Here is an 18931-nt window from a genome sequence, read left to right on the forward strand (position 1 = left end):
TGAACCTAGGTGTCAGAATTTCAGTCCCATTTCTGTGTGTTACGAGGGAAGATGCGTGGAGACGCCAGTAAGCGGAAGTGGCAGCTGTGCCACATGCACATGGAGGGCTGAGGCTGTGGAACCCCTGTCAGGGGAGAGGGATAAAGATGCACCCTCTCAGCCGTGTTCCATTTAAGGCCATCCGGAATCTTTTCCTGTTGAAACGATCCTAAATACTCTGACATCTAGGCCTGAGACAACTGACAGATGGAGATGTAAGCATATGGCAGTTTGGTAGAGGTTGCGTGGTAATCATTTAGTTCACAAAGGATGTGTTTCAGAAATGCTTATTGCCAGAAGTAGAAATTATACAGGAGGAATAGGGTTGTTTTCTGGGATGTCAGACCTGAGTAAAACAACTGAAGTAAGTATTAAAATTATGACATATGCTGAAAAAATAAAATATGCATCGTGAGGCATAAGAAGGGGTTACGGTTGGGGGAAAGGAGAAGAGGCAGTTTCTGTTTGAGATGTGTGTGTGGGGAGGGACCAGGAGGACGGGCTGGTCCTGCAGGTTCTTGCCAGTTGTGATGGGGTCCCCGGCCCTGCCAAGCCAGTTTCAGGCAGCCTAGCGTCACACAACCGCAGGGCTTACCAAAGATGAGGTGCAAGAACTGTGGGACGTCTTCTCTGGTCTCCTTTCACTCTCCTCTGAAGAACCGGATCAAGGTTATCCTGCCCTCTATTCGGACCATGTTTATGGAGACAGTGAGGAGTCCTTTTGTTCTCATCAGACAGTGTGATTGATATGTGTAGAAAAAGGCCATAAGTAATGAAATGCTAGGTAGAGGGTATATTGATGGACACCATAAATGTTTTGTGAGTGGTCCATACTCGTTTTTTCATGGACAGATGTAGTTGTGCACAGTGTTATTTTCGCTTAGTTCAGTGTATACTTTTTAACTGGACTATTACTTTGCGTTATTAATCAAGCCAGGATTGCTTGAATGATTTTCAAACATTAAAAGATGTCTTTGTTATAAAGGAGCTTTGTTTTAAGATGAGTTGTTAACTGGGGCCGTCCTGTGTGTGTAAGTGGGAAACTGTCCTCATCGGCAGATTGGTAGCTAGTGTGCTCAGTCTGCAGGGCAGTGACTCAGGGCTTCAGAAACAAAGGCATTGAGTTGTCCCCACCAAGTCTCCTCTTGTGAAAGTATAACTAGCTTAGGGAAGGTTAGTCAGAGGTCACTTTCCTAACCCCTGGTGAGAACTCGGGAACGGAGAAAGGAGTTTGATTAGCAGTGAAAACAGGCGGGCAGTTGATTTAGGACCAACCTGGGTGAAGAGACTGGAGCGCAGGGCAGCGTGGAGAGGGCTGCGGAGGAAGGTGGGAAATGCTGCATGCAAACGTGGCCTGTTTCAGTCTTTGTCTAGAGCAGTAATTATCATTTTTCATTATTGCCCTTTCTGGAGAAAAATGAAAGTTAAATCAAATTTAGTTCATTAATAACATTTAATTAGTCTTATTAAATTAATTGATCCAATTAATTAAGTTTTCCCTAATGAGAGGAATTTAGTACTAAAGAATACATTTTTTCAGATAGGGTTGATTGAGCTTTGGAGGTCCACAAACCACTGATTTTTTTTTTTTTGGTCCCCCAAAAACCAATTTCTACCACCTTAGTGGTGGGGGGATACCCCCATTGAGAATGCATGATCTAGAGTTAGTTTTTCTAGGAATAGGGCAACAGGTGTACTTTGTCTGCTGCTGGATTTGAAAACTTAGTCTAAAACTGTAAATCGTCTGTACATTATGGGTTAAATAAGGCATTTGTGAACCTACTCAGGACCTTAACTGTAATGTTGTTTCTATGGAAACAGTATTCTAGATCCAAAAAGCTTACTAAAATGAACTTTTGGAAAGTACAACCTATATGTGAGATGGTGATTTGTACTAGCTTTAAATTTATATAAAGAGTGAGGCCTTTTTGCCAAAACTCAATATTGAGCTTAGTATTAAAGGAAGAGATGGCCATGGATTAGCAGGGAAGTAATATTTTCGGCAGGAAGAAGATTCTTCATCTCAGACTCAGCGTATATACTCAATCTTAAAATATCACGAGATGCCTTTCAATTGTATTCGCCAGTCATGAAAAAAATAGCTTTAAAATTTAATGCATATTTTTTAAAAACTAAAGGAAACTTTAACCATTATTTTCAACTTCTTTAGCTGAATCTTTACTTTTTTAGTGGTCTGGTAATCTCTAAAGATCTTTGCAAACACTAAAGTATTCAAGGTATATTTTTGTATGGGACACCACTGGGGTAACTGAGTGCTCCCCATGCTAACATGCATTCACTGGGGCAAGTGCTTGACTTGCATTATCACATTTCTCCTCCCGACTCCATGAGCCGAGTACTGTTATCTCCGTTTTGGGGGTTGAGGGTTAACTCTCTCAAAATTTGTTAACAGACTGTCTCTTGTTTTGCTCCTGCTGTGCTGGTGCCTCTTTGGCCCGGGCCCTGGCACATGGCTTTGGCAGTTGCTTAGTGCTCCCGACCTTTGTATCTCTTGCCACCATAAGCAGTTAGCTCCAGCAGCCCTCTTTTTTAAATTTATTTTTATTTTTTATTTATTTATTTTTGGTTGCATTGAGTCTTCGTTGCTGCGCGCGGGTTTTCTCTAGTTGCGGTGCACGGGCTTCTCATTGCAGTGACTTTTCTTGTTGCAGAGCACAGGCTCTAGGCGCACGGGCTTCAGTAGTTGCGGCACGCAGGGTCAGTTGTGGCTCGTGGGCTCTAGAGCGCAGGCTCAGTAGTTGTGGCACACGGGCTTAGTTGCTCCGCGACATGTGGGATCTTCCCAGACCAGGGCTCGAACCCGTGTCCCCTGCACTGGCAGGCGGATTCTTAACCACTGCGCCACCAGGGAAGTCCCAGCAGCCTTCTTAAGCCATACATTTACACTGATGTCATGTTAACCCTTCTCTCTTGTGACCTCGGTCATTAAGACAATTTCTAGGGGCTCTCTGTTTTGGGAAAAGATAGGCTGCTTGTCATATAGTAACAGAGATTCTGTTGTGTGGAAAAGAATTATAATTTCCAGTTTCCACATGACTCTGAGAGCCAAAAGAACCTAATACTTAATTGTAATTTGAACAATTGGAGAGACTATTTTATTCTCATTGCATATTTGAATATTTTCTTTTTTATTGCTTCTCACAAATAATCATACATGTATCCTCTAAGTCATTTGGTTTGTCTTCAGATATTGTTTTTGTTAGCTACTGCTTTCCCATGTATTGATTACTTACTTTTACTTAAAAAATTTTGTTATATCTTTGAGAATTAACTTTTTTATTAAGCTATAATTCATGCACAGTGAAGTTTACTTTTTTAGTACAAAGTTTCATGAGTTCTGATGAATACATACAGTCATGTAACCAGAGCCACAATGAAAAATAGAGAACTGTTCCAGCATCCTCCACCGCACATTCCTTGGTGCTTCTTTGCAGTCCTCCTCCTAGTGTCTATCACTGATCACTTTTCTGCCCCTATTGCTTTGCCTTTGCCAGAGCGTCATGCGTATGGGATTCTCATAGCCTTTGAGCTGGCTTCTTTAGCTAAGAGCAGTGCCTATGAGATTCATCCATCACGTTGCTCATGTCCCTCTATTGCCAAGTGCTATTCTATTGTGTGGATGGGCCACAGTTTAGTTTGTTCATCCATTTTCCAGTTGAAGAACATTTGCGCTGTTTCCAGTTTTTAATAAAGTTACTACATACATACATTCACATACAGGTTTTTATTTGAATAATAGTTTTCATTGTACTGGGGTTGATATCTAGGAGTAGGATTGCTGAGTATAAGTGTGTGTTTTTGTTTTTTTTTTTTTTGGCTGCGTTGGGTCTTCGTTGCTGTGTGTGGGCTTTCTCTAGTTGCGGCGAGCAGGGGCTACTCTTCATTGCAGTGCGCGGGCTTCTCATTGCGGTGGCTTCTCTTGTTGCAGAGCGCAGGCTCTAGGTGTGCAGGCTCAGTAGTTGTGGCGCACAAGCTTAGTTGCTCCGTGGCATGTGGGATCTTCCTGGACCAGGGATCGAACCCGTGTCCCCTGCATTGGTAGGCGGATTCTTAACCACTGCGCCAGCAGGGAAGCCCGGTAAGTGTGTTTTAACCTTAGAAACTGCCAAACTGTTTCTCAAAATGTTTGTGCCAAAATTTGCATTCCCACTAACGATGGTTCTGCATCCTTGCCAGATAGTGTTTTTTAAAAGTCATTCTGATAGGTATGTAGGGATACCTTGTGTTTTAATTTACATTTGTCTAATGACTAAGGATATTGAGCCTCTTATGTGCTTATTTGCCATCCCTATATCTTTGGTGAAGCACCTGTTCCAGTTTTTTCCCCATTTTTTTAAATTGAGTTATTGTCTTTTGAGTTGTACAAGTTTTTAAACATATATAGATATTTCTGACATAAGTTCTTCATGAGATAAATGATTTACAAATCTTTTATCCAAGTACGTGTCTTGGTTTTTCATTCTCTTAACAGTGTGTTTTGAACAGCAGAAGGTTTTTAGTTTATTAGGTTCAGTTTATCATTTTTCTCTTGTGGATCATGCTTTTGGTATTGTAGCTAGGAAATCTTTGCCTTCTTCAGACAGAAGCTCCTTGACTGGAGAGGAGGAGCCTCTGTGGGGGACGCAGGGCGGAGGGGACCGGCGGCGGGGGGCAGTGTGTGGAAGCTTCCTGTGGCTCATGGACACCTGGCAGCACAGAGCCCCGAGGGGAGGTGGTCGCCACTCCCCATCATTCGCTCTCATCCTGGAAAGTTCCAGGCTTTGACTCTCACGGGGCTGGCATACTGTATGCTCACCGCCTCTGTTGAGCCACCTCTGAAACGCCTCCTGCCGCAGGGCCTGATGGATCTCTAGCGAGTGACCCGTGTGATCACGGCCGATTTCAGCCTCCCGCCTCCTCTCCTTCAGTGTCCTGCTCGCCACCCTCCTTTAGCCTCGCCTTCTAGTGGGGAGCACCTTGACCTTGTCGTCATCCGTAAGGGCACCCCTGAGAGCTCAGTCTGACCACGCCGCCCCTCTTCCTGTGCCCTCCACCAGGCGCTCCCGGCCCCACGGCCCTCTCGTCCCGCCGCCTCTCCCTTCCCCTCACGCCCTCCACGCCCTCTTGTCCCTTCATGTCACGTCTCAGCCGCCTCTCTCGCTTCATCGTTCTCCCCCGGCAAACCCCCGCCGCCTGCAGTCAAGCGGTGCCGGACTCCGCGCGTGCGTCCTCACAGCTGAATGCGATGGAGGAGCGTCGTGCCGAGTGGTCTTCCTTCGCGTCGTGACCACTCGGCTCAAGAGGCCTTGATGCTGCCGACAGACTGTGCCGCATGTTCCTCGTTCATTCACCGTCTCATCCTTCTAGGTCGAGGGTTGGTAAACATTTTCTTTAACGGGTCAAACAGTAAACATTTTTGGCTTTGCGAGCCATGTGGTCTCTGTGTACACTGTGTCCTGAAAGCAGCCGCACACGGTCGGTCAAGGAATGGGAGTGGTACTCGTTCTCTTCCAACGCTTTCTTCCAGGACTCCATACTTCTCCGGATTTCTTTCACCCTCTTTGACTGTTCCTTCTCAGTCAGTTGGACTGATTGCTCCCAGTGCCCCAAACTTGAAGAGTCCGAGTCCCCCCAGGGCTCAGTTCTGGGAGCCCTCTCTTTTCTAAGCACCTTCACTCCCAGGGTGACTCACCTCGTCCCACAGCGCTGAGGACTTGCCGTGTATGGGTGACATCAGAATTGTCACCTCTAGTCCACGTATCTCTGCTCTGTCCACTCGAGCACCCTGCTGCCTACTCAGGACCTTCACTTGAGTGTCCAGCAGGCATCTCCAGTTCCAAGGAGAGCCGCCTTCCCTAACCCCTCCTTCTGCAGTCTTCCCAGTTCCAGGAAGGGGCGCTCCCTCCTCCCCGTTGTTCAAGCCCAGAACTTTGGAACCGTTCTCCGCATCGCTCCACATTCCACACTGAGCCTTCAGCAAGTTCCACTGGCTCTGCTGTCGAGGTGGGTCCAGAATGTGCCCACATCTCACCTCTTCCACCACTAACAGACTGCCATGGGTTAATGCAGTAGCCTTGCACCTTGTCTCCTTGCTTCTGCCTTGCCATCCTTCAGTGTCCTCTCAACACAGTAGCTGTAATGAATCTTTTCCTACAAAGCTAACTCACGTCCCTTTATGCTACAAGCCCTTCCAAGCCAGGTTCTTCAGTGCGCCCTGGGAGCCCTGTGAAGTCCAGCACCACCCTGCCTCGCCCTCCCTCTGCTGCTTCGCCTGCTTGCTGTTCCGGGGACCCAAGAGCGCACACAGCTGCCACATCTTTGCAGGTGTCCGTTCCCTCTGCCAGGGATGCTCTTCCTCCAGGCGCCCCTTCACCTGCTCTGCTCCCTGTGCCCCTTCCGGTCTTCGCTGAACTGCCGTCTTCCCTGCAACCACCCTGTTCAGAACGGTGCCCCTGACCGGGACCCCACGCCGCCTCCTCGTTTCCTATCCCCATCCCCCTCTGCTGCCTTATTGTTCTCTACTGCATTTGTTATTCTCTGTTATCACATCATAGCATGTGTTTCACTTCGATTTTTGCCTTTCTTCCCCTAACTGGAATGGAAGCTCCATAATGACTTAATTTTTTTTCTTCTATTTTATTAAGTTATTCAGCCCCAAGGCCTCGGACAGTTCCTGGAATACAGGAGGCACTCAATTCATATCTGCTAAATAAATGCATTTTTATAGATATTTGAGGAAGACATATTCTTTTTTCTACATTAGTCTTTGTTAAATTCACATAAGGGATAATATTAATGGATATCAAGAAGAAAAGGAAATATTTATTCTCCTCCCTTTAGAATCAGACTCTATACATGCTTGCTCATATGTATAAATAATTTTTACTTGTAACCATGGTGTCAACAAAATCTTATATTCTTTCTTTGCCAGTTAATATCACATATAATTTCTCTTAATTTTCATAATTATTGCTTCTAATCTTTGTAAAAATATTTCCTGTTGCCAATATTTCAGTATAGACTCTTAGAATATGCAACTTTATCCTTCCTTTTGAAGATTTATCTTTTTCTGACTTACAAAAATGGGGTAATAACTTCTAAACTGTTACTAGTAGTATAGTATTAACTATTATAGTATTAACTATGTTCTGTCTGAAAAGTAAACCTGACTGGCTTAGTGAGTTGGGCTGGATTTTTAGTGCTCGTATCAATGTGGAAGAGTACAAGTCTTACGGAATCAGGGGACACTTTTTAAAAGAAATGGGAACTACCACTGTATTTGTTTTTAATAACCCTGTAAAAATTACCCTAGATTTATTATACACTTGACTAAAGAGTCCAGTGATTAGGTGGAAGCTCCTTGAGGGATCCGGGGACCCGTAGGAACCTTAAACTCAAATCTTCTTTCCTGCTAAGCACCATGGCCTATCAGTTTACCTTTGTCTGAAAGGCGTGGAGGTGCTCCTGGCCTCACTGGGAGGCTGAGGGAATGTCCCGCCCTGCTGCCTTCTGCTGTCCTCTCGCACTTAAACTGAAGCCGCCTTAGGTTACACTGCACTTACTGCAGCTTCCAGCCACGCCAGGGGTGCATTCATGCTTTTGCACACACTGACTCCTTTACATCCTTTTCTCCTTTGCTAGGAAAATTCCTATTTCTCCCTCAAGGCTCAGCTCAAGCCTTTTCTTGGCAGTGCCATCTCTAACCGTGCGGGGGTCATTTCACCACGAGCCACTCCTGTGCCCTGTCCATAGTTGTATGCATGTCTCCTACCTGTGCTCAAATTCAAACCGCAAAGATATGACTTATTCACCTTTGAGCCTCAAATGCCTGGGGTCCTGAAAATGTAGGTCTTTTAGTAAATACTGTGTATATTTGTGGAATAAACGAAAAGCAATGTATATTGGTAGACTTCCCACTTATTCTTCAGTATTCTTTTCTTCCCCAAATATTCCTTGTCAATTTTAAGTCCTTTAAATGAGTTCCTCTGCCTTCCCCTGTCCTAAGTAATTGACTTCTCAACTTTGATTGGCTTGTCACCTAGCCTGCCTGGGACATACTTCCTCTCCCTGGAATGCAAACCATCTACTTTTCATTTAAATAAGCCTTTCCGTATCAACTAGGTGTGGTTGTGTTGTGTCTTTCCTTAATCCACCTTGTCTGTACTTGCAGTTTCCCATGACTCATCCTTCATTCTCCGTCACATCACATACTTTTCCTCATTGCCTGCTCACAGGTCACACATCCTGAGTTGAAAGCGATCTTAGAAGATCAGAGCAGGAACTGGCGCCACAGCTTGCCCGGGTCGGCAGCTGAGTCCTTCCCGGGCAGCCCGTCCCGTCTTGTTAGACAGCCTGAGGTCTTCAGAAGTTTCTCTTTGCTGTGTCAGGTCAGCCTCTCTAGTTCACTCATGGGTCCTGCTTTTTCCCTTGGGAGATTCATCTCCATGAAACAGACTACAGATGTTTGAATACGCTTTGCTGTCCCCTGATGCTGCAACAGGCCAACAACATTGGGGAGAAGTACCTCACACAGAACTAGAAAGTAATTTTTAGAAGGCTTAAAAACTTCTGTATAAGACATGAAGCCATAAGAGAACTCAGAAAAAATTTAGATTCATGTTTTTAAAAAACTTGGAGTGTGGAAAGATTTTCTAAGCTTTACATTTAAGGAAGAACCCATAATAGAAAAGATTGATAGATTGAGCTCTATGGAAACCGAGATCAGTGACAAATCCAGAAAAGACATTTGTAATACACATGACAAGCATGGAGTTACATCCAACAGCTCTCGTTAATAAGAAACAAAAAAGGAATACCCTAATAGGCAAATGGGAAAACGTGAACTGGTGATGAATGAAAACCTGATCTTAAAATCAAATCTTAATTTGATTTCTGGTATTCTGAACATTTTTTTTCAGGTTACTGAAAATTTTTTTCAGTAACCTGAAAAAAAATGTTCAGAATACCAGAAATCAAATTAAGATTTCAGTTTTTGCCTAACAGATTGACACTTAAAAATTGTTAACACCTGTATTGATGATGACTATATAATGAGATGATACTTTATTTTTATACTGATTTTGGAAATGTAAGTAGTTTGGCAATATGTTCATACCTCTGACCAGTAATTACATTCTAGGGATTTCTTGTGAGAAAACTTATCAGATAGATGTACACAGTGATCGATGGTTGTACAGGTGTGTGGGGGGTCCTCAAGGAAGAGCCAGGAGATTGACTGGGGCGGGGGCATGGGGTGGGGGAGGGTAACGCCCTGGAGGAGAAAGGGGAGGAAGCAGAATCCACAGAGAGACCCTCAGAGCCCGTGCGGATCCGGCGGAGTCTGGGCCAGCCCAGTGCCTGCCAGGGCAGTGTGCGCGGGGCAGAAGAGCCCGGGTCCTGACACCGCACCGCGCTCAGGCCTTGGCTAGGCTTCCTGGGAAGGCGTGGTGGGGGTCCAGTCCTGCAGGCCCAGCTGCTGGAGGCCGTCAGCTCATTGCATCCTGTGTAGCCAGAGGGCAGTTCTTGTTGGAGGGGCATCTGCGGGGCACACCGCTTGGCTGCCACGGAGGAGTGTTCATGGTAGTGTTATTAAAGTGACACAATTAGAAAGGGTGTTTTTTCCTGTAATAAACATAAAATACTCCTTTTCTAATTAAGTGGGGGAAAGTAATTTCAAAATAAGATTGCATTTGTATCTGAAGCAGCTACTGTAAGGGGTTTTTTTGAGCTTAAAATCCCTCTTTTTCATATGAATTACTATCAAGAATTTTCCCATCTTGATGATCTTTTGAGGCTGCATATGAGACTTTGTAGTTACCCTTTAACTTTTATGTTTATTGGAGATGGTGGTAAAATTGAAGTGATATTTTGATGGAACTTGGCCTACCCTAAGCTGCCCTCGACCAAGACTGTCTTGGAGGGACAGGAGGCCTGCACGTTGCTTCTCGTGACAGTGCCCAGTCTTATTGATTCAATTGGATTGTTTCTTTTTTTCCCTGGTTGTAATTAGTATCCACTTCCAGAATCAACTTCTGTATAATTTGAATAAGGTAATTTTACTACTTGTTTTTAGGAAAATTTTAGATGAGTATATTAACTTTATTTTTAAAGTTTACTTAAGCTGAAGATTTAATAAAATGATTTAAATAATGCATCCGTGGACTCTTTCAAAGTATTGTTTTAAGCCAAAGAACGCGGATCTCTTGAAACCCATAAAATAGGCCCAGATAACTATTTTGACCTCTCTGCTCTTCATTCTCTCTTACTTTTTTTTTTTTTGGCCTAAAGAACTCCAAGCAGTACCAGAGGACAATTTGAAAACTGTGGTTCTATTTCTTGGATTAGCTTTACAAAGATAAAAACTGTGAGAAAGTGAAGTTAAAATGAAGCTATTGTAACCCAAGTCATAATTCTGTTCCTCCAAAGCTCACTGTTGTACCTAGAGAGGTGATGAAGCATTACAGGACTGTTTCCAGGCGAGTCAGAAGAGTTGTCAGGAAATCTAGGGTCCCGTTGTGAATCACCGAATTTTCCCCATAGCTGACCGGGAGGAAGAAGGTCACCTACCACCTGTCTCCAAGGGACCCCAGGACAGATTGTGTGCAGCCTCTGTTGCGTTGCCCATACTCCCCAAACTGATATTTTGAAGAAGGTGGAGAACCTGATCTTCCCCAAAATGTTCTGGCATTTTTTTCTGTGATTCGTTATATACTACAACTTTTAAAAAATGTGTTAGACTTTGGCAGGAGTTAAAAGTACTGTATAAAGTTTTTCTTTCTAGGATGTAGGTGTAGAGATTTAAATACATGTGTGTTTGTGTATGTATGATGTATGCTTGTATTCAGAATAAAAGCTACTGTCGTCATATGTAGATGGTGATTTTGTTAGTTTCCCTGGTGCCTTGGAATGAGATTTGATTGCCTATTATGAGCTTGTGTTTTCTCTGAGGTAAGTTCTTAAGATCAAGGGCCGTGTCTTTTCCTCCTAAGACCCAGTTCCCAGCATAGGATTTGCTAAGAAGCTAGTCAGTGGTGGAGCAGACTGGAATTCCACTTCCAGTTTTTTTTTAATTTAGTGTTTGCCACTAGAGGGACGGGGTCAACTCTTGTCCCTTTGTTATTTTACCTTCAGTAATGTTAATTTATTAAAAACTGTTTTCATTCTAAAATGTGTTTTGGAAATTTGACTAGTCAGGTAGTACCAGTGGAAAATACTAAAAACAACTATTTATAATACTTTTATGTGACTCATTTTTACTTCCCGATCAAAATACTTATCCACAGAGATTTAAAGTAAGCTTTTTGGCAGGTGTTCAGAAACACAGGAAATGAATAAACAAAAGTGGATATTTGATATGAACTTACATAAATGACAGAAGTGGAACCTTGGTTTTATTAGTCAAAGTTTAAAGTTTAATCATAAAGGAGTACAAACCCTATCTCATTTTTTCTAAGCAAATTTTACACATCAATGAAACTGCTTCCTAAGCAGCATTTCACAAAAATTTCGATATGCTCTCCATTATATTAAAACCCCAAAACTACTTTTTTACTGTAGTTTTTTAAAGATTAATTTTCATTATTGTTCTGTAGTTTATGAAGTTCAGTTAGACGTGGCGGCACCCACTCCCATCCCGATGGCAGCGGATGGCTGCGCGGAGGCTCTGCTCGCTTTCCCTCCGGGCCTGCGCGGGGCCCTGAGCCGGAGCTTCGGGGGCGCCTGGGTCCCGACAGCAGGTCCCAGCCCAGGCGGACACTCCAGGCCTCAGCCCGCAACTCGTCTGCCCCTGCTCGGCTTCTCGCCTCTTCGTAACTTCGCAGCCAGAGACGATGAGCGTTGTGTTTCCAGCAAACTTTCCCTCACGGTTCACTTTGTCCAGATAAGAAATCCGGCCTCCCTTCCGGGGCTCAGGGGTCTTCCCACCTTATGCCGCCTCGCCTGATGCTTGGCCGTCTCTTGGCCCAGCGCAGTGTCGTTGTCTTTCCTCTTTGTGCGCGTGGCCGTGATCACTGCTCTCTCTTCCCAGTGCTCTCACTCTTCTGTGCTGGCTCAGAACAGGGGCTGGGGGGAGTCAGGGAGGTGTGTGTACAGTTAAAACCACACTAGGCCAGTTCTGGTGGGCTTCGTATCATTACGTGCTTTTCACTTCTTAAATGGTAGAAACACAGCCCGTGCCTGTGTGTTCATCCCGAGCCTCGGCTGTGCTCTTACACGGGGCCTCTTCCCACTGGCCAGAGCCACCTGTCGCCACAGTGCGCTCAGTTGGCTGCTCAGGGTTTGGACTCGCTACGTGTCCTGTTAAGTCCCAGGGCCAGGCTTCAAAAGCTTCCGTTACCCAGCAAGTACCAGAGGAAGGGGCCGTTAGCGTTGCGCAGAACGCAGTCCCGATGTGCCCCGTGTGTCTCTGTGGCTGTTGCGTCACAGCCCAGGGTGGGGGGAGGGGCGGTTCGAGGCGCCAGACACGCCCCTCGCTTGCCGCAGGGTCCGTCCCTCGTCCCCTGTGCGGGCAAAGCTGTTCACTGCAGCGTAGTTCACTGTAGTTAAAGACAGTGCATCCTCATGTTGTGTACTTTACAGAGAGAGCGCTGTCCTGTAGAGGGAGTGAGGCAGCTCACGTTCTGCCGCAACAGCCTGCACCAGAGAGGTTTTTTTTTTTAAGAGGGAGTGTTCATTTTTTATTTATTTATTTTTTAAACTGAGTCACAGATTTATTTATTTTTGGCTGCGTTGGGTCTTCATTGCTGCGCGCAGGCTTTCTCTAGTTGCGGTGCGTGGGCTTCTCATTGCGGTGGCTTCTCTTGTTGTGGAGCACGGACTCTAGGCACGTGGGCTCAGTAGTTGTGGCTCGCGGGCTCTGGAGCGCAGGCTCAGTAGTTGTGGCGCATAGGCTTAGGTGCTCCGCGGCATGTGGGATCTTCCCGGACCAGGGCTCGAACCCATGTCCCCTGCATTGGCAGGTGGATTCCTTTTTTTTTTTAATTATTATTTTTTGTTTGCGTTGGGTCTTCGCTGCTGCATGTGAGCTTTCTCTAGTTGCAGCAAGCGGGGCCTACTCTTTGTTGTGGTGCGCGGGCTTCTCATCGCAGTGGCTTCTCGTTGAGGAGCACGGGCTCTAGACACGCAGGCTTCAGTAGTTGTGGCTCGTGGGCTTAGCTGCTCTGCGACACGTGGGATCTTCCTGGACCAGGGCTTGAACCCGTGTCCCCTGCATTGGCTGGCGGATTCTTAACCACCGCGCCACCAGGGAAGTCCCCCCACCATAGATTAAGTGGAAAGGAAACACCCACTGCAGAGCATGGGTTATGTGCCATGTCTGTGAGCCAAAGAGACTGCACGTTCCCACCACGCGCATCCTCTACCCGCAGGAGGTGGCCTCTGGGGAGAGCACTGCCGAGGCTGCAGGGAGTCAGGGGAGGAAGGGAACGTACTTATTCTGCTCTGTGTTCTCATTGGCACTGTTTGCGTTTTTTCTTACTACATCCATGTTCCTGTTACTTTTTTAAAAGGCCACGTTTCCTCCGTGTCTTGCACTGCCCTTCAGAGTAGGGCGGCAGTGCCCTTTAAGCGGTTGCTCAGAAATTAAATTCCCACAGCTTCTCTGGTACTGTCTTCCCCACTCCCTGCATACAGGTGACTGAGTACTTGGTCCACACTTGGTACAGTAGAACGAACACCAGCTTTGCAGTCAGAGTAGACCTGTGCCTACAGCTTACTGGCTTGTATGGTTTAGGGTGAGTTACTTAACCTTTCAGAATCCTAATTTTCTCGTGCAGGCTGTGGAGTGGTAATGTGTGTAGCTCAGATCTGTCCTGAGGATCAAATAAGAGCACGTACTCCGTGAGCTGGCATGGTGATGGGCATGTGGTAGAGGTTCTATACATGATAATTTTTACATTTTTGTGTGTGTGGGTGTAAGTGCAATAATGTGTATCATGTGTTGACTATCACATATTACTTACCTGTGCAGATACCCTTCCAGCAAGAAAACCACAGTTTTAAACATGAGTCACTTGTGTAGATTACAAGTCAAAGCTTGGCGATAATGACAATATTGGAATTCCTTTTTAATATAAGTACATTACTTAGATATAGGTTTTTTTGGAGTAATATCTGTGTTTTCTTTTTCAGCTCTTTCAGTCTCACATGGCAACAAAAACAGCTCATATGTCCCCACAAGTATTTGACAATGACGAGAAAGTGAGTATATCTTTTAAGTAGACCCACCTTGTACTCTGGATGCCTCTGTGGTTTCAGAATAACTACTGAGAGACCTGACAGACTTTTGTTGGTACTTACCTTGAATATGAATTAACTGTTATGTTGATCCAAGTTAAAAATCAGTGACGAACTGCATCACCGTCGACTGTCCACAGCGTCTCTACCCTGCCTGACGTTAAGCAGATGCAGGTTCCAGCTCTGCCACGGCAGGCGGGGGGAACCTGGCACTGCTGTAGCGGGCGTCCTCGCAGACCTTGGTGATGACAGGGTGGGACGCCACAGGATGGCCCTGTCGGAGCCTTCCTGAGTGCGAGGTCAGACCTTAGTGCTTCTGAGGGCCTTCTGAGTGCCTGCACAGGATGCGTTTCGGTAATTTGTATTAAAAGTTATATTTAAAAAGAGGGAGTAAATTTAATTTGGTGAACGAGGTGAGTTGTCCGTGTTTTGAAAGAGAAAACTGTAACCGTGAGCACGGGTCACGAGATCCCTTTCCTTTAGCTCCGTGCTCCAGCAGCCTCTGCCTCCCCACACGTGCTGAGGTCCCCCCAGTTCTGATACCACCGAGCTGGCCACCGAGCTGCCATCATTTTATCTCTCTTCTCTCACTGGTGATTGTAGTCTGTTCTATCTTTATCACCTCGCAGACTTTGAATTACTCTTAATCTGCCTTCTAACACGTTGCTTTGCTGAAACTGCTGCAGTTGTTTAGTGACTGATGCACTGAGTGCTCACTGCTCAGTCCTCATTTTCTCCAGCCCCTCTTCTTCCTTAAATGATGCTGACCACTCCCACATTTTTGAAAAGCTTCTTTTATTTCCATGACATTAAAATCACGTGCTTTAGAACCAGGAGGGAGTCTATAGGCCGTTTAGTTCAACTTTTGTGCTTCTCCGATAGAAACTCTAACAAGTACTATTCTAATCCTCTTGAATGCTCTCACGGCCAGCTGGGAAGCATAGTGTGTTTCTTCATTCTCTCTTCTTTTTAAATCACAGAGATAACAGGCTTACCTGGTAAAAGGGACTCGAAGGGCACAACTCATTCGTGGACTAGTTTTCTGTTGCTCCGTAACAAATGGCACGGACTGAGCTGCTTGAAACAGCAGCTGTTGATTAGCTCCCAGCCTGCGGGTTGGGAGAGCCAGGAGGCCTCCCTGGCGTCTCCACCCAGGCCTCACGTGCAGGAGGTCGGCTGCTGCTTCCCAGCTGGGACCGCACCCCACCCCACCCCCGACTCTTCCAGGTTGTCGGCAGAGTTCCGTTCTTTGCTGGCCGGTTGCTGCCAGCCTCTGGAGATCATTCTTAGGTCCTTGTGACCCATACAGCAAGGGGAACTGGAAAGGCAAGGCCCCTTCATGCTTCGAATCCCTTCCACTCGGAAATCCTCTGTCCCTTTTAAGGGTCCACCCCGGATAATCTCCCTTTCTAAGGTTAACTGATTTGGGACCTGAATGACATCTGTAAAACCCCTTCACCGCAGCAGCTAGGTTAGTGTTTGAGTAACCAGAAGGTGTGGGCACACCCGGTACCAGCAGTCTTGGGGTCCTCGTGGGAACTCTCCCACCGTGTGCAGTGAGAAGCTCGTCTTTCTCACCTACACCTCCAGGTCCACTCCCAATAGTCTGTCACTACCCTGTGAGACATCGTCATCTATATTCATGTATACATGAGAATATGTGAAAAGATTTTTTCTTTTTGAAACTCAAATCACAGTGAATAAATCACTGTTTAGATACTTAGCATCTGAGATTTCTCCACGTGTGGAATGTGTCAGTCGTTCAGGATTCCATCGTGTGGATTCACTACAACTTGTTTATCCATTTGCCAGTTGTTGGACCTTTGCTTGTTTCTTGCCACTTCTGACTGTTTGGAGGAAAGCTGCTACGACCATCCGTGCGTCAGTCCTTGTGTGGATGGGTGCTCTTTATCTTGGGTGCTGGCAAGCGGGGTTTTCTGGCTGTGCAGTTACGTGTATTTAACTTTAGAAGAAACCACTGCCTGCCCCCAGAGCGGCTGTGTCATTGTGCATTTGCAGCAGCGAACTTATCAGAGTTCCCATTTTTGTTCGTCATCTCCAACACGTGATGTTATCAGCCTTTTAAATTTTTGCCATTTTAGTGGCTCTTCAGGGGTATCTTATTGTAGTTGTGCTTCACATTTTCCTGATAACTATTAATAATATTGAGCACTCTTTCATTTGCTCATTGGCTATTTTGTTATCTTTTTTGTGAAGTGTCTGTTCAAGTGTTTTACCCATTTTTTTTTTAAATGGGTTGTCTTATTATTGAATCTTACAAAATTCTTTATGTATTCTGAATACAAGTGCTTTGTCATATATATACTATTTTCTCCCAGTCTGTGACTTGCATATTCCTTGATGACTCTAAGTTTTTAATTTTGATTAAGTAGACAAATAGGTAAATAATAGATTGTCACAATACCACACTCCTTGGTGACTGTAGCCTCAGATTAGGTACTGTAAGTCCTTCAGCTTGTTCTTTTGTACAATCAGTCTAGCTGTTCTAAGTCTTCTGCCTTCCCATATGAATTTTACCATCAGTGTGTCGGTTACTGTATTGACAGCATATATTTGGGTCTTGCTCTTTTATCCAGTCTGACAATTTCCTTTTAATTGAAAAGTTTAGACCTACACTGTCTAGTATGGTGGCCACTAGCCACACGTGGCTATTTAAATTTAAATTAGTTTAAATTAAATAAAATTTAAAAGTTCCTTCCTCGGTTGCATGCGTTACATGCAGGTGCTCAGTGTCTGCACGTGGCTGGTGGCTCCTGTTGGCAGCTCAGCATTGTCATGGAAGGTCCTGTTGGACAGCTAGCTGGCTTAGACCACTTCTGTTTCATTATAGACACAGCTGTTTTAAGTCTACCAACTGGCCATGTGTTTTTTTTTTACGTTTTTTTTAAAAATTGTATTTTATTTTTTTATACAGCAGGTTATTATTAGTTATCCATTTGATACATATTAGTGTATACATGGCAATCCCAACCTCCCAGTTCATCCCACCACCACTTCCCCCCTTGGTGTCCGTACATTTGTGGCCATGTGTTTTCCATTTGTCCCATTTGTTCTTTCATTTTTTTTTCTTTTCCTGCCTCCTTTTGGATTAATGGAGTATTTTTATGATTGCTTACTAGCTAACCCTCTTTGGTCTTTTATTTTTTTAAACAGTACTTGATGTGGGCTTTAACTTATCACTCACTGCCTTCAGTGTTGCAGCACTTCCTGTATAGTGTAGAAACCTTATGACAGTGTAACTCCATTCCCCTTCCCATCTTTTGTGCTGTCACAGTCATGCATCCTGCTTCTCCATGTATCATAAATCCTGTAATACACTGTTGTTATTGCTATAAACAGTCAATCTATATTTTCAAGAAATTAAAACAAGCAAAAAATTCTCTTAACATTTACCCATATTTTTACCTTTCTGACAGTCTTCATCCTTTTTGTAGATCTGAGTTTCCGTCTGTTGTCATTTTCCTTTCTCTTGGAGAACTGTTAGCATTTCTTGTCGTGTAGCATTTCTGGTCGTGACATTTCGTAAATGTCATTTGTACATTTAGCAAATGTAGCTGTCTTCATTTGCCTTCACCTGTGAGGGGTGTTTTCATTGGATTCAGAACTCTGGGCTGTCACTTCTTCTTTGGCGCTTTACTGGTGCTGTTCTGTCGTCTTTTGGTGCGTGTCTTATGTTTTACTTGTCTGTAATATGCCTCCCCACCCCTGGTTGCTTGTAAAGCTTTCTTCATCCTTACATGTAGATGGTTTGCTCTGATGTGCCTGGCTGTGGGATCCTTTGGATTTTTTCGTTTGTAGTTTGCTAGAATTCTTGGATCTCTGAGTTCATGCCGAAACAATTAGAACGTTTTCAGTCACCATTACTTAGACATTTCCTTCCTCCCTCCTCTGGCTCCCATTTCTTTCCCACCCGGCATTCCGATTATAGGTATGTTAGACCATTTGATATTGTGCCAGGTTTTGAGGCTCTGTTATAGTTTTATCTTTTCTATGAGAGATTTTTAGCTTGGATAAATAGATATTTAGCATGGATAATGATATTGAACAAAGTTTCCTTCCATTGTTTGATCTGCTGTTAATACTATTCAATAACTTTTTAATTTCTGATGTTGCATTTTTCCATTCTAGGAATTCCATTTGTTGCCTTTCGTTGTTGTTGAGCGGTTTCACGTTTCTCTTATAATTCCCTGTCACGTCACCCATTATATGCATCTCTTTTTCCTGTAGAAAAAGAGCACATTTTTCTTCTTTAACATATTTATCAGAGTTCTTTTTAATTTCTTATCAGCTAGTTCAACATCTGGCTCGTTTGTGGATCTCGTTTTTTTGACTGTTTTTCTCCTTGACTATGAATCACATTTTTTTGCTTCTTCCTATGTAGTGCTTTGGTTGTATAGTAGATGTTGTGGATGCTACACTGTAGAGGTGCTGGCCTCTGTCGTCTCCTGAGGAGTGTTGGCCTTTGATCTAGCACGCAGTTAAGTCACTGGCTGCTCACACTGATCTGTGTTATGGCAGGTCTATTTCAGCTGTGCCTTCAGTACCAGAGAGGTTTCTGATTCCTGGGATGTGATCCTCACTCCTAAAGTGAGGCCCATCTAGGGTTTTGTGTGTTTACTGAGCCCCTGTAACTTATAGA

At 44.6% G+C, this 18931-nt stretch overlaps 1 protein-coding gene across 2 annotated transcripts in view; it reads left to right on the forward strand.

Annotated features, from left to right (window-relative positions):
- The window catches only part of SEPTIN10 (septin 10), a 51742-nt gene that overhangs the window by 6289 nt on the left and 26522 nt on the right, over window positions 1-18931 (forward strand). Inside the window, exon 2 of one of the 2 annotated variants that reach the window (XM_057557911.1) lies at window positions 14167-14235. The exons of the other annotated variant lie outside the window; for it this stretch is intronic. Within the exon in view, the coding sequence (XP_057413894.1) occupies window positions 14167-14235 (69 nt within the window). The remainder of the gene's footprint in view (window positions 1-14166; window positions 14236-18931) is intronic. 2 annotated transcript variants of the gene reach the window in all.

Source organism: Balaenoptera acutorostrata, chromosome 12 (genome assembly GCF_949987535.1).
Source record: "Balaenoptera acutorostrata chromosome 12, mBalAcu1.1, whole genome shotgun sequence".
Lineage (NCBI taxonomy): Eukaryota > Metazoa > Chordata > Mammalia > Artiodactyla > Balaenopteridae > Balaenoptera > Balaenoptera acutorostrata.